The sequence below is a fragment of the Trichosurus vulpecula genome, chromosome 3, assembly GCF_011100635.1.
Source record: "Trichosurus vulpecula isolate mTriVul1 chromosome 3, mTriVul1.pri, whole genome shotgun sequence".
Taxonomy (NCBI): domain Eukaryota; kingdom Metazoa; phylum Chordata; class Mammalia; order Diprotodontia; family Phalangeridae; genus Trichosurus; species Trichosurus vulpecula.
The window spans coordinates 399,959,975-399,977,182 of NC_050575.1; the positions used below are offsets into that span (position 1 = coordinate 399,959,975).

The following is a 17,208-nucleotide window of genomic DNA, read 5'->3' on the forward strand; positions in this document are numbered from 1 at the left end:
GGGAGGAGGGTCTTGCTGGGTGGGGGTCCGAGGGAGGAGCACCCCTAGCCGGGGCGGGGGGGGGCTAGGGAGGAGCGCCTAGCTAGGGTGGGGGTCCCAGGGAAAGAGGGTCTTGCTGGAGGGGGAGGGGTGCGGTCCCAGGGAGGAGCGTCTGCCTCCTTCCAGGAGCGCGGGAGGCTCCGCGGGGCTGGCCAGCGCAGGGGGCCGGGCGGCCCGAGACGCGGCGCCGCGTCCTCCCTCCCTGCAGGGGGCGCTGTGGGCGGGGCCGGCCCACGGGGCGGGCCGCCGGGGCCCCTCCTGCCGAGCTCGGCCCCTTTTCCGGGTTTCCTCCGCCGCCGCCGCCGCCTCCTCCTCCTTGGCCTCCGTCGCCGCGGCCGCCGTCGCTGCTCCTCCTCCCCGCCCGCCTCCCGCCCTTCTCCCGGCCGCCCCCGCCGGTGCGGCCGCCGCCGAGGAGCGCGGGACGCGAGCGGAGCGGAGCCGGAGCCGCCGCGGAGCCGCAGCGCGAGCGCCCTCCCGCCGCCGCCCGCCGGCCCGCCCCGCCCCGCCCTCCGCCCGCCGGCCGCTCCAGGGCCGGGGCGGCCCGGCCAGGCCGGCCCCGCAGCCCGCCCCCGCGGACCCGGCCTGGCTCCGCCGCCCGCCTTCGCCGCCCTCGCCTGCGCCGCTGCCTCGTCGCTGCTGGGGTTCCTGCGCTCGGCGCCCCGGGGCCGCCGCCTGCTGCTCCTGCCGCCCTTGCTCTCGCCGTCGCCGACCAGCGCCCCCCGCTGCCGCCCGGCGCCGCCCGCCATGCCCGGCCCGGCAGCCGGGAGCAGGGCCCGGGTCTACGCCGAGGTGAACAGCCTGAGGAGCCGCGAGTACTGGGACTACGAGGCGCACGTCCCAAGCTGGGGGTAAAGGAGCCGCCGCCGCCCCGGGCCCATGTGCTCCGGGCCGCCCCCGGCCCCTCCCCCTCCCCCCCGGCGGGGCACGGCTGGGCTGGGCGGTGGGCGGCCGAGCACCCGGGGGAAGGGAATGTGCCCCGAGGAGAGGCCTGGGGGGGGGGGGGCTACGGAAATGGGGAGGCTGCCGGGGGCAGGCCCCGTGTGCCCTACCCCTTCCCGGGGGGCGAGGGCCGAGTAGAGTAGGGGCTCCTACCCTGTCCTCCATCCCAGTGGGCGGAGGGTCAATTAGAGTCGGGGTTCATACCCGGGTTCCCTTCCAAAGGGGGCGAGAGGTCAAGTAGAATCGGGGTTCTTACCCCTCCCAGTGGAGCGAGGGTTAATTAGAGTTGGGGTTCCTACCCATTCCCCCTTCCAGTGGAGCTAGGGTTGATGAGATTCGGGGTTCTTATCCTAGTCCCCCTCCCAATGGAGGGGGGATTAGAGTCTGGGTTCTTACCCCCTCCCCCCTCCTGGTGGATCAAGGGTCAGTTGGGGGGGGGGGTTCTACTCCATCCCCTGCATCCAATTGTAGGAAGAGTCGTTTGTTAGAGTTGGGGTCCCTATCCCATTCCTCCTTCCAGTGGAGCAAGGGTCATTTTGATAAGTTTTCTACTCCCTTTGCCTGCCATGTAGCAGTTAGAGTCGGGGGTTGGAGCAGATGAAGGGAGCCAGGGGAAGGAATTGTGGCTAAATGCGGTTCCAGGGGTTCTATCTGGGTGAAGTGTATGTGAAAGAGATTACTGATTCAGTTAACAACACCAAACCACTGTCACTCAGATGTGTGTCTTGCTCTTCACAGTAATCAGGATGATTACCAACTGGTTCGGAAACTTGGTCGGGGAAAATATAGTGAAGTGTTTGAGGCCATTAACATCACCAACAATGAGAGAGTGGTTGTAAAAATTCTCAAGGTGAGTCAGTGTCCTGTTGATGGTACTCCTGTGATTATTATAATAAGAGTAATGATAGCCAATAATTCTGTAGCTCTTGAAGGATACCAAAGCCATTTATATGTCTTATCTCATTTGAGCCTCACCATCCTTACGATAGCACGAGCTGTTTCCCCATTTCGCAGATGAGGAAATTCAGGCTCATAGAGGCTGAGTGACTCCCACAGGATCACATAGCTAGCAAGTGTCTGGGGTAGAAGTCTAGCTTGAGTCTTCCTAATTCCAGGTCCAGTGCTCTATCCACACGACCACCTAGGTTTTAAAATTTTATTTAAAATTTCATTGTAGTTTTCTAGTTGAGCAACAAAACATTTACTGCCATGTTCCAGTGTAAGAAGTGATGTTTCATTATGCAGAAGAGCTAATCTTTGCTTTCCATCCAACTAAAGATCTTCCTCCATTAATCTTTCCATCCCATTTTCTATTTACCACCAGAAAATGACAAACTTGGGCTAATTTGGATGAAATCTAAACCTAGTGTTTTAGGAATGGGCCTGTTATTAATGGAAAGATTCTGAGTCCCCCTAGCAGACATCTCAGGTGGGATTCCGTTACCTGTTTTTTAGTTGCCAAATCAGTAGATCGCCCTCAGAAACTTGTTGCCTTATTTCCTGGGCCTTCCTTTGGGCAAGGTTCCCTTGATCATTATTTATGTTTAATAGATGTTCTTATTTATGAGGAAATTTCATCTGCCGATGAGATGGATTCAAAGGTTGGACGATGCTGGTCAGAGGTGGGGAAAAACTGCCACAGAAGCATAACCCGTACGTTTGGCTGTGAGGATGATGTGCTGTGAGGTCATGATCTTGTGTGTTGGGATGTTTATTAGTTTGTCAGGAAAAGTGGAACATGGACTCATTTGGAATAAATCTTGACACTGGCAACAGAAGGAGGAGCCCTCTGGAATCAAGTGTTGCCTCTATGGTAGCTATTTTCCTGGCAGAAATCAACACTACAGAAGAAAAGAACTGAAACAACAATTTGAATTTGGCATTTTTAATGGAGATGTAGTGGCATGCTCTTACAGTCATGGACCTTTTTTGTTCACTCTTACATAACCCACATAAGGTAATTAGCACACAGCATAGGCATAACAAACAAATACTTGACTGAAATTTCCCAAGTTGATAGTGTATTTGGGACTGGCTCGTGATAATAATGTTTGATTAGGGGCACCGCACAGAAACTCTTGGAATCTAATGGGTGCTCATGGCAGGTCAGTTCTGATTTATTCAAGTAATTACGAAAAAAAAAAAAAAGGAATTAAGTGAAATGAGCTCAGCTGTTAGCCATGCCTTCCTATTCCAGTTGCATTTTGAGTGGATTTGCAGAATTAAGAGTAGGATTAAAACATTTTTCATGTCTTAGTGTTAGTACTTATCTCTGAATGATGATCCTGGGTTGATGTATATTCCTGAGTTTCTACTCTGGCAATATTGAGGGGGTAGTGGGTCACAGTTTCCCAACAGTGATCCATCCTGTTGCTGGAGGAGCAGCGTGTGCTTTGGCACAACTATGGAGGGCCCAGGATAGATGGAAGGTAGTTTTCCTCTTTGTTAGCACAAGGGATAACCATGATGCAAGGAATGCAAGGAAGTATCGGCCTCTTCAAAATAGTCATCTTTCAAGTTATAGATGCCTTTTCTAAGGATGTTCCCATTGCACAAAACATTTTAGAAACTCTTTCCTCTTGGGATTGCATCCAGAACCAGCTGTGAGCATGACCAAAAAATCAACCTCATTTTTCTACCTTCTTTTCTTTAAAGATTTTTTTTAACCCATAATGCTGTTCCCCAACTTGATCACCCACCCTCATTCACTTGAATTGGCTCCAGATGCCTTGTGATTATTTTCTTTACTTTGAGGACATTTGTTCTGAAAGCTTTTTTTAGAGTTTCCAAAAGTGTTTGGAGCAAATGGCAACTTGATTGGAATATGTATATAGTATCTTAAGGTTGACTACTTTGAAGAGTCTAATACTTGATTGTAGATAAATCTTACCTGCAAATTGAGTAATGTTTATTTTAAAAATCAGTTTTGTTCAATAGAGCTTATAATAATTGAGTATTGGCTTCACTGGGCAAATTATACCCACTCCCCAAACACTTTGCTGTTCATTCTCAGAATAGCTTAGTGAGATGGAAGCTCTACACACTATTTTTACAGGTGGAGAAACTTGCCAAAGGATGCTCTTTCTGTACCTGAAAAAAATACAGTACACTGCATTTTTGCTGGTTTTTAGTCTACTACTTTACTTACCAAGCTACAGCATCTCTTGCTTCCTAACATAGGATCAGAACACAAAATGGTATTTATTGTGTCAGATTAAGAGTTGGTTCTGTTGTTGATGGGAGCCTTATTAGCTAAGTATCCTTTGGATGGGAACCTCTTGACAATCACATTTTTGTCAGCATGGGGTCAGGATCACCTAGGCTCCCCTTGTGAACACTAATCAACACAACACATTACACAGAAATCCTGACATTTTATGCCTCTTTACCCACGTGGTAAAGAAACTACAGTGAAGTTAGTGACTTTGTATGTCTGACAGGCTAGATTCAAATGACTAGAAAAATGTTAGAATCTTTGTTTCCGAAATGTCCTACTACTAACATACAAGGTATAATTGACATTCCCCCTTTTTGGGGTGTGTCTTCTGATAATTTATTAGAGAAGAGTCAAGTCGATTGTAAATGACTAACTGCATTTAATTTTGGGGGACCTGAGAAAAGCTGCCTCTTCAAATGATCCAGCTGTGACTTAGCTACAGCTGGGAAATGCACAAAATAACATGTAGATTCCCTAAGAAAAAAGCCTGCCTTTTTCAGTATTCTATAAAGTGAAGAGGACCGTAGGTATTTGGAAGGCAACTCAGGCCATGAAATCTAAGCCCCTCATTTTACAGATGAGGAAACTGAGACCTAGAGAGGAGGGACTTAGCCAAGGTCACACAGTGAGTAAGTGGCAGAGTTGCTCAGTTTCATTTTAAGAGGCTGCATCAGGAAGGACCTGTGTTCAAATTCTGCCTTGGACACCAGCTGTGGGACCCTGGTGATACTTGTCTGTGCATATGTTTGCTTATTGTCTCCTTTAGATCGTGAGCTCCCTGAGGGGAGAGACCATCTTTCTTTTCAGCTCCAGCGCTTAACCTGAGTATGGTACACCATTGGCGCTTAACCAGTGCTTATTGACTGATTGACCCAGGGGGAAGCCACTTGACTTCTCTTACCCTCAGTTTCTTTGTCTGTAAAATAATAGCCTTTGCCCTCCTAGAGTAGATAGGATCAAATGAGATAATCACCCCGAGTGCTTTCCAAACTGTAGTGCCTCATAAATGGGAGCAGGAGCTGCTATTATGAACAGAACCCACTCAGCCTAGTCTAGCCTGCAGGCCCCACGTGGCTCTCTAGATCCTCAAGTGCCGCCCTTTGAATCCAAACTTCACTGAACAGATCCCTGGCTCTAGCCCTACACGGTGCATCCTCCATCAGGAAGACCTAGATTTGAGCCTCTCCTTGGACTCAGCCTGGTGCTGTGACTCTGGGCAGGGCTTTTAGCACGTCTTGTACCTGTTTGACGCTACTCTTTAGTTGCTGAAGAGCAGGTTCTCATCTTGACATTTCTACACCAGGAGTTCTCTGCATTTGTGAAATCCCAAGTATGGCTTGCTTTGGAGTTATTAATTCTCACCTGTTGCCTTCATATGTAGATCCTAACCAGCTGTGTTAGAATTCTGAACTCATGAGGTGAAAAGTTGATACCCTCTTCCCCCCTTTACCCCATCAGTCAGTGGAGACATGGGCTAAAACTTAGGGAATGATCAAAAAAAGAAACCCCAATAACTCAACAAGTTCCTACAGCCCACTAGGCATAAGAAGATCCCAGGAGGTTTTTGTACCTTGTTTTGTGATACAGAATTCTGTGAGAGAGGTGAGGGTGATGTGTATAAAGGAATGGTGGGAGAGGCCAGATTCTGCCTTAGACGCTAACTCTGGGACCCAGATTTCAGTTGACAGGTGTTGAGCACCACCTATGTGAATTGGCATTGGCACAGAACATTGACAAAGGCATTGTCCTTGCTGAACATTGGGAGGGGGATTTTTTAAAAATGCATGTATGGTGGCAAGGAAATTGTTGTTTTAAGATTGTCTAGGAATTGTTTTCTTGGTAACAGCCTAGCTAACCAGTGTTTCTGTTGGCTCTCTGAGTGCATGACCATTTTTGTTCTTTTTACAGAGATGGTAGGAATCCAAGGGGCTCCTCATAGAAGCCCCCTCCCTGCCTGGGCACCCCTGTTAGTGGTTCGATCTCTCAGGGAGAGATGCCCCCTTGGACCAGTCAAACCCACCTCCCTCTTCCAAGGCCTGCGTGGTCTTTTTCCTCTTTTATTTTCCCTGATGATAAGTTCTCTCTCTTCCCGTTCACATAGGTAACCCGTTGTGTAGGTCAAAGGCTGTTCCCCCCACCTCCACCCAAAGCAGGATAGTCAGAATGTATCTATTTGAATCTGTTGTGGAATCTTGTTTTCAAAAAATCATTTTTTTTTTCCAGGCAACCCTTTAAGACTGCAAATTGCAACACTGCCTTATCTTCCTAATAGTACCATTGTCAGGGATTTCAGAGTGAAGGTGCCTTGGATAGTTTAAACAAGATTTCATAGATACTTGGCAGAATGTGGAACCACATGTATGAAATATGGTGTGCATTTAGATTCTTAAAGTAGTCGATTCTCCCTGGTTAATTACTTGGGGAGTTAGAGGATTTCTTAATGATTCTGTTAGACCTGAAGTCTCAGAATTGTGGGCTCCCAGTGCTGGGGAAGGACTTTGGAGCTCCCCTAGGCCAAGCCCCTGGTCTTCTGAGGTGAGGAAGCTGTGCCCAGGGGCACCAGGGACACCATGAGAACCTGGAGGTCTCTCCTCCAGGTTGTAAAGTTGTCACAGTCCTCTTTTTTTAGTACAAATTTCTAAAATAACTTTAATTTGTGAAAGGAAACCTGTTTTTAGTAGTTTTAGAAATGTCCTGACCTCATGTAACTAGTTGGGTTGTGCAATTAGTAAATGTACAATTAATTGAAATTAGGCTGCATCCTAGTAGCCATTGTTTTCCACAGTTGCCAGCGATGAAATGAATGCCTTGGTGTTGTAATCGATGGTTCCTTAGTAGTGAAATAAAAGTAACTCAGCTGGTTTGAAACACCCTGGCTGTTAGTGTCCAGTCGTAAGTCAGCTCCTCATGCTTCCCTATGGGTGTGCCCTTAGGATGGGCAGCTCTGAAGGGACTAGTCAGCTCTGGTCATGTCAGCCAAGGCCCGAACTCCATACCAAATTCACGGAGGGCACAGACTTTTTAATTTTGTCTTCGTATCCTTCGTACCTTACACGTAGTAGGTCCTTTTGGTTTAGCTCACGTACACTGCACCATTAGTGTTAGGGTTATAAGGGCAAACATAGTCTCTGCCTTCAAGTAGCTTGTATGTTACCAAGGAGAAGCAACATGCATGCCCCATGAGTAAATACAAAGTATTTAGCAAGTAATACAAAGTAATTTCAAAAGAGCCAGTGAAGGAGAGCAGTAACAACTGGGACAAATCCCCCAAGAATCCCTATTGGAGGGACCCTCAAAGCTTACCTAGGGAGTCAAAGGTGTAGTCCAGAAGAGAGTACACTCCAGACATGGGAGACAGGCCCAAGATGGCTTGCCCCAGCCAGGAAAGGCCCGTAGCAGACCAGGTTTGGCTGGAGTGAGCTGGGTGTGTACCAAAGCAGCCTGGGACATGAAGCAGGGCTTAGATTGTGGGGTGCTTTACAGGCCAGCCTAAAGAGTGGGTCTCTTATCCTAGAAACAGCAGCAATGCAGAAGAGTGGAGGTCTTACTATACTGACATGTCCCATGAATTTAAATCTGTCAGTATTTATTACTTAGGGCTGCTTGAAGAATTTCAACTTTTGCATTTCTTAATAGCCTGTCATTAAATTTGCATTTTGTTGCTATAGGTCTCATTTAAAAAGTTTAACCTCACATTGGGGAAGGCAAGAGCTGCAGAAGTGGTATTACTGTCCCTAGAATTAGGCTGTACACAAAAAGGGTCAGATTTGTTGTTGATTTGTAACGTTCTAGGGCAGGCAGGTGACGGGAAAAGGAAACTTGTTCTCATTCTCAAGAGTTTTTCTACAGAGTTTAAACTGTATATTAACTATTTTACTTAAGCATATTGTACTTAAAGTGTACTTGGTTCTCTATTGTCCTCTTATGTAGCTAGTTTGAGTTAACTGTTTCTCATTTTATTCACTAAAATTTAAGTAAATACAGTGTTATGTTAAAATAGCCAAAATGATTAGGTTCACACTTTCTGAACAGAAATTCTGTGAGCTGAGATCAAACATGGAATAACAAAACTTAAAATAGGAGTATTTTTCCAGAAGTGAGGGGCTGAAATAGGAGATTGCCATGGAAGCCTTTTTATATAGTCTCAATTTTGAGTGGCTATTGTGAATATATATATATAGGTTTGTTGATTCCTGGCAAGAAATTAAGAATTCTCATATCTGTAAAAAATGAAATAATTTGTCTTTTCCATATGGTACCTTATCAGATCGGGTCCTTCATTGGTATGGAGTTGGAAGAAGGTAATTTTATAGCTCCCTCTGCTCCATTATAAGACCTGTAAAATAATGAAATGCAAAATCATTAACTTTCTTCTATGGTCATGCTCTCCAATTCCATTTGGAAAATTAAAGTTACCATTCCCAAGGAGCTCATTTGTGGTTTGGCTACTGGAACATCTCCCAAGTATAAAGGGCTGAGCAAAGATTAGATGGAGTCGCAGGTTAATTCAGGCCAAAAATTAGGTTCCTACACTTTCACAGTACTTACCTTTTAGCCAAAGGGCTTTTGGTTTGGGCTACGGGTCACCTGGTGGTTCTCTAGGGAAGGGACAAAGCCAAGGAAATGCAGCCCTGCCTTTGCACACCAGTCCTTCCAGGTATGGGCTGCCATCCCCAACTGCCAGGATGGTATTTGAAAGTTGAAATTCTAAGCAAGTGAATAGGTTTTACTCAAGTCATGGGCAGAAAAGGAATGTTTGTGTTCATCTTAAATGGGCTGTCCTGGAGCACTTTGTTGCTAACTAAGGGAATAATGGCTAGGATTTATGGAGCACTTGAGGTCTTGGAAGGGGCTTATCAAAGACTACCTCAGAATATCTGGTTTGCATTATGCTCTTTATTTGTGTGGGATAGCCTTGCTAAAGCATCTAACTCAATGGACCATTCCCTACAGCTGGCATAGTATTTCTGTAACAATGTTATAGACTGGCAAGGTTGATGCAAAGATCCTTTTTTCTTTGCTGTTATTTCTAGGAGGCTCCTTGCTGTCTTCTACTGCCAGATGACCACTCCACGAGTTGCTTTCCTTTGAAAAGCATTGCTTGTTGTGTTAGCATGTGCTGAATAATTTATAGGCCAAAGGCCCCTTTCTGTAGGTCATTGGACTGCAGCCTTTGTAGGGAGGAGCTCATTTTCATTGACACGTTGATCCCTGGGGGCAGGTGTTCCTTCTGACTGTGCGAATGGAGTGGGGGAGGGGGCTACTGTGGATTTTAGCACTATGGTAAACTACAGCTAAGGCAGCTGACTGCAGTGGAAAGAGCACTGGTTCTCTGGAGTCAGAGGACCCAGGTTCAAGCTCTGCTTCTGATCCTTAATCCCTGCCTGCTGTGACCATGGGCAAATCATATACCTTCCCTGGGCCTAGGTTTCCTGATCTATAAAAGGGTGGGGGTTGAACTGCATGGTCTCTGAGGTCCTTTCCCACTCTAGCTCTATGAACTATATCATGGATACCATCAGGAGATGCATGTAATTGGTGGCTGTCCCTTTGGCATGTATGTATACCAAGTTCACCTGAACGGAATATTTTAGTCACATTTTGTAGCATTGTGGCCAGCCAGTTGGCATCACTTTCTGTTTGCCTGTGCAGATGTATGGATGGCTGTTGATGTCTCATTCTTAGCTTGTTGTTCCCACAGATACACATCTTTGCAAAATTGTCTTCTGCCATGTGTAGAGACTGTGCCCCTGCTTGTGGTGTGCTTTGCACTCTGTAGTCATGTTTAACGTATCATTCTGGAGGCCTCGTCTGTCACTCACCAAAAAAGGGGACATAGAGTAGGGGTAATGTTTTTCCTCTCTGAAACTCATCGTTTGAGTCAGCGTGCTACTCAGCTGGCAGTCTCCTGCTGAATCCCGAATGTGAAGAGGTTTTCAGTCAGTGTCATAGTGAAAGCTGCTCTCTTTTGCTGATCCAACATCTGTTTCTTTAGAAATGGGATCCAGTGTAAGAGCTTACCGGGTCTGCTGCCGACTTCAGATCCTAAATCTGAAGTCCATAGGAGCCAGCAGCTGAGACTCACCCCAGTGTGAAATTGGATTGCAATGGACTGACCTCCACTTGCTGGAAGGTGAAATACTCATGCATAAACCAGTGCAAGAACAGGTGTCTTACTACCTTTTTTCAGTTTTGGGGGGGGGGTCTGTGACTATAGGATGCACACCTGCTAGTTCAGACTTGTAGAGATGTTAAGATTTTCCAGGTGGCATTTGTCTGTCTAGCAAACAAGCAAGATGTGGAGATCAGTCTTCAGATTGACCTGAATGGGATGAGTTTAAGGGTCTCTGGCACCTGAGCTCTCCACCACTAGGCTACAAAGGCCTGGAACTTAAACTCACTCTAATGGGCTCAGCTGTTTGATCTTCTGCCTTCTTCAAGTTTAGAGAAATGTTTTGTCCAGCAGCCTTGTTGTGTAGGATACAAGTAAACCAGAGTTAACTTCAAAAGGAGTCTCACTTCTAATTGCTCTTATGTATTTAAGCCAGTGAAGAAAAAGAAGATAAAACGAGAGGTTAAGATTCTGGAAAATCTTCGAGGTGGAACAAATATCATTAAGCTCATTGACACTGTGAAAGACCCGGTGGTAAGTGCCTGCGGGGCTCTGGGGTCCCACGCTAGGTTAGTGAAATGTTTTTAAACTATGGTTGTATCCAAGTGATTTCTTCTGCCTCAGTCGGGCCTCACCAGCCTGCCTTATTTTAAAAACCAAAGAGAATATTGCTGTGGTAAGAAATGCCTTTTACTGAGGGTGCTAATCTTCCTCATCTTTTTTGTTGAATGATTTTTTAACCTGAAAAGAGCATTTCGGAATACACCTACCACAGGTGTTTTCTTGGAACCCTTAGATTCCGTAGGGCATAGTTTGAGAAACACCTTCAAATGAAAATAAGACCCCTGTCCTTTATCCTGTTCAATCCTACAACAATATTGCAAGTATTTCAGGGTTTACATGTTCTACAGGTGAAATTGAGATACTTGCTGAAAATTCCCAAGAATTTTTTTTTTTTTACCTATTTCAGATTTGATGTCACTGAACTAGTTTCTTTAGTAAAATAACTAAGTTTTGAGTTATTTTGTTAAAGAAACCCCTCACTTCTTCCATATCATTTCTTCCTCTCTTTTGCTTTTCTCTTTTTCTCCAGACATCCCTATACTTTCTCCTTTTCCATAATAACCTAATTTCCTTTGAAGAAATTTACTAGTCTTCATCTATGGTGTGTACTAAATAAATTAAGGAGTCTGTTCATTTTTTCTTAAAGGCCTGAGACAATTGGTAAGATAAGCTAAATTCAATGCAGCAAACATTTGTGAATTTTTCCTCTTGTGTATAGAGCACTGTGCTTGGGTGTTAGGAAGATACAGAGATTTAATAAAATACAGTACCTGCCTTCTTGAAGCTTAGAGAATTAAAATGATAGCATGTATAGCTGGGATTTTTGTGATACAGCATTGAGTTAAAGCTGTCTCCCTGAGAGAGTGGTCACTATTAATGCCTAGTTCTAATACTTCCAGAAATCAATGCCTGCCACAGGATTGTCACATTTAAAAACAACTCCATGTCATACAGTGTGGATTTAAATGAAATTGATTTTCCTAGTGAGCCATCCTGTACCATATTTCTTTTCTCCTGTGGACCCACTTTAGTGGTTCTTTAACCATATGCAGAATGCTGGAGATTATACTTGTGTCCCATTCATTCATCCTTGGTAGGGGACATTAGTATGGGCCTGAGAGGTAAACAGAATCCTCAGACTATTCTCGTCTCCAGGAATGCCCAGCAAGCACACTGGCTTTGGCCCAGGCAGCTCCTGATCATTGCAGTTGGGCTAGCTAAGAAAGCAATAGCCATCCGCCAGTCTCCAGACCTATGGTAGTGGTAGACGAGGAGGAAGTGGACTCTTTAGTTCACCTTGCTGGTGCTAGTGGTGAGTCATTCTCTGTTAGTTCTTGCTGCCACTGTTGGGCTCATTCTGGACCTTGAAGGGGTTTAGATCCCTAGTGACTACTGCCCATTTCTCTCCAGATCAGACGCTAGCTATAGAGCTTTTCATGACTGCTCTCTTTTCTTCTCTCCCTTTCTAAACTATAACGTCTGCTTTTTTCCTTCTATTTGAGAAATAACTTGATTCAAGTTGGTCATTCTTTTATTTTGCTTTGAACAAACCTGGTACATGAACATCAGGATTTAGACTACAGCTTTGGGGTGGTTGTTCATTTTATGCAAAGATTCTCAAGACCTCATTAACTAGATACAGCATCAATTATGCACAGCTTTTCATCACCACATCACCTGTGCCACATGAAGTCCAGCAGTGTCCAAAAATCTAGTCTTTCTTAGCCAAGGGTGTAATTTTCTGCTTTAGCTCACTGAACACTTTCTAGACAAAATCCAGAATAACCGTCAACTTTTTGGATTTACTCTGAATGGGCCAAGATATAACATTTAGAATATCATTTCTGGTCACCAAGTGGTAATGCTGAGAAGTGCAATTTTTAATCTAATGGGGCCAAGTCTATTGATAATCAGGAACAGTAGGCAGGTTTCATTAGGCACTCTTTTGGTATGGCTTTTCCTCAAGCACATTCTTGCCCAACTAAGCCCTGATTCTGATCAGAATTGTGAAACCAAGGCTGATGGCATGGACTCTTCATTGAGATTCCAAAGCATTGTAGTTTTGAATCTAAGTGGGAACTTGGGAGCATGTGGTAAAAGCAAACTATATTTTTTTAAAAAATCACTTTTATCTCTTACAGTCAAAGACTCCAGCTTTGGTGTTTGAATACATCAATAATACAGATTTTAAGGTGAGTATATATCTCTACGTATCTATGGAAATTCATTTGTTATCTCTTAGGTATATGACTCAGAAAGGAGGATGTATTTTAGATATACCAGAACTCAAATGTTGGAAGGACTGGAAAGGCTGTAATTGATGATGGTAGGAAATAATAAAATCGATGAGTTCCCACATTTTGTGATTGTCTGGCTAACAGGTCAGGGCCTTCACAGAGTAACAAACAAAGTAGAAACAGTCCAATTATTGTTCCTCCTGGTAACCACTGAAAGTAGTTAGAAGATACAGAAAAATGAGAAGGGTTATTGCATTTCAAAAAATTACTCACACCCCTCCCACTCTTAATATAGCTTTGCCTGCTCTGCTGTGTCTTCAAACTAAGATAATCCCCCTGCTGTGATGGTCTATTTCTGGCCAAGTTGTTGATAGAGACGTAGCTTCGATCTGTACAGAAATCCAGTGGGGCTAGTATGGAGTGATGATAACCATGGACTGACACAGGGCTCATTTTTGATTAGAAAGAATGTATTGCATATTAAACTCAAAGCAGATACGAATGTATTTGTACATGTGTGTTTAGTATGTCTTCCTTCAAGCCATGGTTTGCAGGCTTTGGAAATTAGGGAACTTGTATATTGGTGGCTTTTGGGGTTTATTCAGACTCCAAAACCCTCCTGTTGTGTGTTAGGAGCATGAGATGGAGGTTCTAGCTTAAACACGTGTCTCTTTATGATGACACTTTGTCTAATCAGCTGTTATTGAGACAACGTGGCATAGGGTAATCAGAAGACCTGCTTTTAATGCATACTCACCTCATAGTACCCCAGGCAACTTCAAGATTATAAGATACAATTTACATTGTATTGCAATATTACATTGGCTGGTGGAGTTTCCAAACTGAGAGTTGCCGAAGCCCATGAAATCGCAAGTCTGGAGCAGACTGGACCTCTTAGAAGTACCGTGTAAGAACCTGAGTTAATCTTGAAAAAAAAAGTCTCAGTTTTTGGAGGCAAATGGCAAAATTATAAGTGATTGATATGAGTTTACTCTGCTAATCCTGTGTTAGTGAATATGAGGATTCTGTTTTGTTGTGGTTGCCATGATTGAAAAGGGGACTGAGGTGGATCGACAGTTGAAATGCTTTGGTATTTATTGGATATGTTGATTTCTGGTGAGAATAAAAGGATTTAATCCTTACGTTAAATTTTCCTTAGAATAGTCTTCTCTGTAAGGTAAGGTTAGTTGTAAGGTTCCTTACAAAAAGTAAGGAAGAACACCCACATAATAACCTGTTGACAAATTTCACATAATACACAATGCAACTTTCCCCAACTATAACAGCTTTTCCATTTAAGCTTGCTTTGTAAATGTGAAACATTCAATAGTGAACAATTCCTCCAAAACAATGAGCTCTCTGCTGCCCCTTCCCCTTTCTTCTCTCAAAGGGGTCTTAGAGAATTCTTACTGACATACGGTTAATCGCATTTTTGATCTGTCGTGAGTGGGAATATGAAAGAAAGAATCTTTTGATGTGCCAGGTGTTCAAGAGCTTTCTGAATCCCACTAGGCGGATGCTGTAGTGGTGCAGATCCCAGCCAGGCCATACTGTCTTAGGTGCTGGGACAGTCATCATGCATATTTCCACGCAACACTTCCTCAGAGGCTCCACCTGACACACTGGAAGCATTTCCTGGTGGGCCAGCCACCAATGATACTTGGCTTTTCCTCTTGGTCCACGACCAGATCTCCTCCTTTTCTGGTTCTCAGTGTCTTAGATTAGAGCCTTTACACTTCTGAGTAATTCTTCATATACACTGTCTTGCAGCCTGTTTAATGACCATCATATAAGAGGTATAGCCTCTTGGTTGACTTGCAACTATAAGTCTTTAGAAACTGTGATATTCCATTTGTTCCTAGACATATAACATCACTGGAAGAATATTTGTCTTAAAAATTACAGGCTTTTTTTTTTTTCAGGGAAAAGCTTGGAGTCAATGTAAATATTGCACAATTTCCCAAAGACAACCTAGCTAGCCTACTCTTCTGTTCAATTTTGGGTCCTGTTCATTGTCTATTCACAGCATGTCAAGATATACATATCCACATACATGTATGTGCACACCAACTCTTAAGTGCCTTTAGTGATACTAGGTCTTTTTTTGGAGATATTTAGTGGACTTAACAGAAGGTTTTTAGTGTGATCTTGCAGTATTAAGATGCCACAGACAACTCTCTGTGGCTACTTAATGAGATCTTGTTCGTCAGCTCATAAATCACCTTGCTCTTTCAAGTTGACAGGATAATTAATTAGCTGATGACTTCTGAGACACATGGCCAGTTTTTTGAATGCTATGAAATTTCATGAATTCCTCATAACAGAAGATTTAGGAAACTATAGAGCTAGAATTCCCTAGGAGCTCTTCACCTTTGGTGTGAAATGGTAAATTTTTTTTCTTCCTTCTTCCTATTTTCATCATATTCAAACAGAATAATTTCAGCAAGGTTAAGTTGGTCTCATTAAAGAAAACAAGGCTAAAGATTCACATCATTTGAGAGCCTATGGAGGATGATTACAGTCTATTTGTAATTAATCATTTGGGTTATTAGGAATATTTACAGATAGATCTTTCCTTTATTACCTATTCTGCCTGGTTCCTGGCTTAGACTGTTCAGAATATTCTTATGTAGAAATGACAGCTCTTCCAGTTTAACATCAGGACTTGAGAAATCACTAGAATAAGTTGTCAGTCAATGTTTCGTCACCTAGAAAACTAGAATATGAGGTTGCAGAGGTGGGTTTGGGAGAGCAAATCATGGCAGACCATTTGTTGTCATGATGGTCTTTCAGCCAAACGTGATTTTGCCCCACTCTTAAGTGGTTAATAACAGCAGCATCCCAAAGCTACCAGTGGTTCACTGTTAGCTTGAGGGGACACGTCAGGTGGTCCCACAGTGATAAATTGCAGAGACCACTATTTTCAATATCTTTATTGATGATCTGGAAGCCTGAACATGTCACTTAACATTATTAGGTGGGCATCTTAGTATTTTGGAAAACAATACTAAATCAATTTGGAGAAATTCTCCAACAAATGTTGGATAAAATTAGAAAGAAACACATATGATAGGGAACAAAGCTCAACAATAAAGACATGGGATAGTTTGGCTTAGGCCTTGAATTGTGGAAGAAAAAGACCTAAGGGTTAGGGACAATGCCAGCATCTTTGTGACATTGAATGGGAAGATAAGTAGCAGTATGATTGGAATGGATTTAAATGAGCAAGGCCAGGGAAGCATTTTCCCAGTTTTAATAATTAGATTCTTTTATTTAGTTAGAAAAAAAGTGTTAGTGTGTCACTCTTGTGATTTTCTTAAAGGACTTTAAGGAAAAGAGTGACATTTTTAGGCTATTTTATATTAAATTTGATTTGAATTTTATATTAACTAGTTATACCCCAAAAGCATGGTCAACATTATTCCAAGTTGTATAATCTAAAGTTTCTTAAAGCGTGTTATTAGGACCAAGAAACATATTTCAACTTAAGGTTATTAAGATAGAAGGTTGAAGACTTTACAATTGGACGCTTGTAGTTGACACGTTGACTTTTATCTTTACCTGTTTCCGTTAGCATTGATTAGATTTTGTTTAACTTATTTAAGGTGGTAGAATTGTTGACCTGGGAGTCACTTTGGTTCTGTAGATTACATATGCATTGCTTAAGTTGCAATTCTAGCTGCAATTTTGCTATATTCTAATTCCCTTCCAAGGTCCATTGGAATACCTGAGCATCCTTGTGGTTTGTGCATGTGACAGACAGACAGAAACAGAGACATACAACCTCAGCATATGTTTGTGAATTTGCCAGTGGGTGGACTATGGCTGAGAGAGACACTCCTAAGCTTAGAGTCTGTTCTTTGGCCATTGTGGGCCTGCAATTCTGAACTAAGGAGCCCTCCTGAGTATGAGCCTATGGATCAAATTGAGATTTCCCCTACCCGAAGACTTAAATCAGAATGATTGGAGGGGACCTGGCATTTATTGACTTGAGGATCCTCTTGGGCCCAGTCACTGTGGATACGTAAGGAGGCCCTGGCCTCAGTGAGCCTCTGAAACTAACCTGTATGGGAAAGCTGCTGTTTGATAATTGTAGGAAA

General features: G+C 43.8%; 1 protein-coding gene across 2 annotated transcripts in view; it reads left to right on the forward strand.

Moving 5' to 3' along the window:
• The first annotated feature begins 687 nt into the window (after nucleotides 1–687).
• CSNK2A2 (casein kinase 2 alpha 2) overlaps nucleotides 688–17,208 on the forward strand; it is a 39,336-nt gene continuing 22,815 nt past the window's right edge. Inside the window, exons 1-4 of one of the 2 annotated variants that reach the window (XM_036750366.1) lie at nucleotides 688–887; nucleotides 1,717–1,828; nucleotides 10,740–10,841; nucleotides 13,013–13,063. In XM_036750366.1, the coding sequence (XP_036606261.1) occupies nucleotides 784–887; nucleotides 1,717–1,828; nucleotides 10,740–10,841; nucleotides 13,013–13,063 (369 nt within the window). In that variant the 5' untranslated portion in view covers nucleotides 688–783. The remainder of the gene's footprint in view (nucleotides 888–1,716; nucleotides 1,829–10,739; nucleotides 10,842–13,012; nucleotides 13,064–17,208) is intronic. The other variant, XM_036750368.1, reaches the window with a different exon arrangement.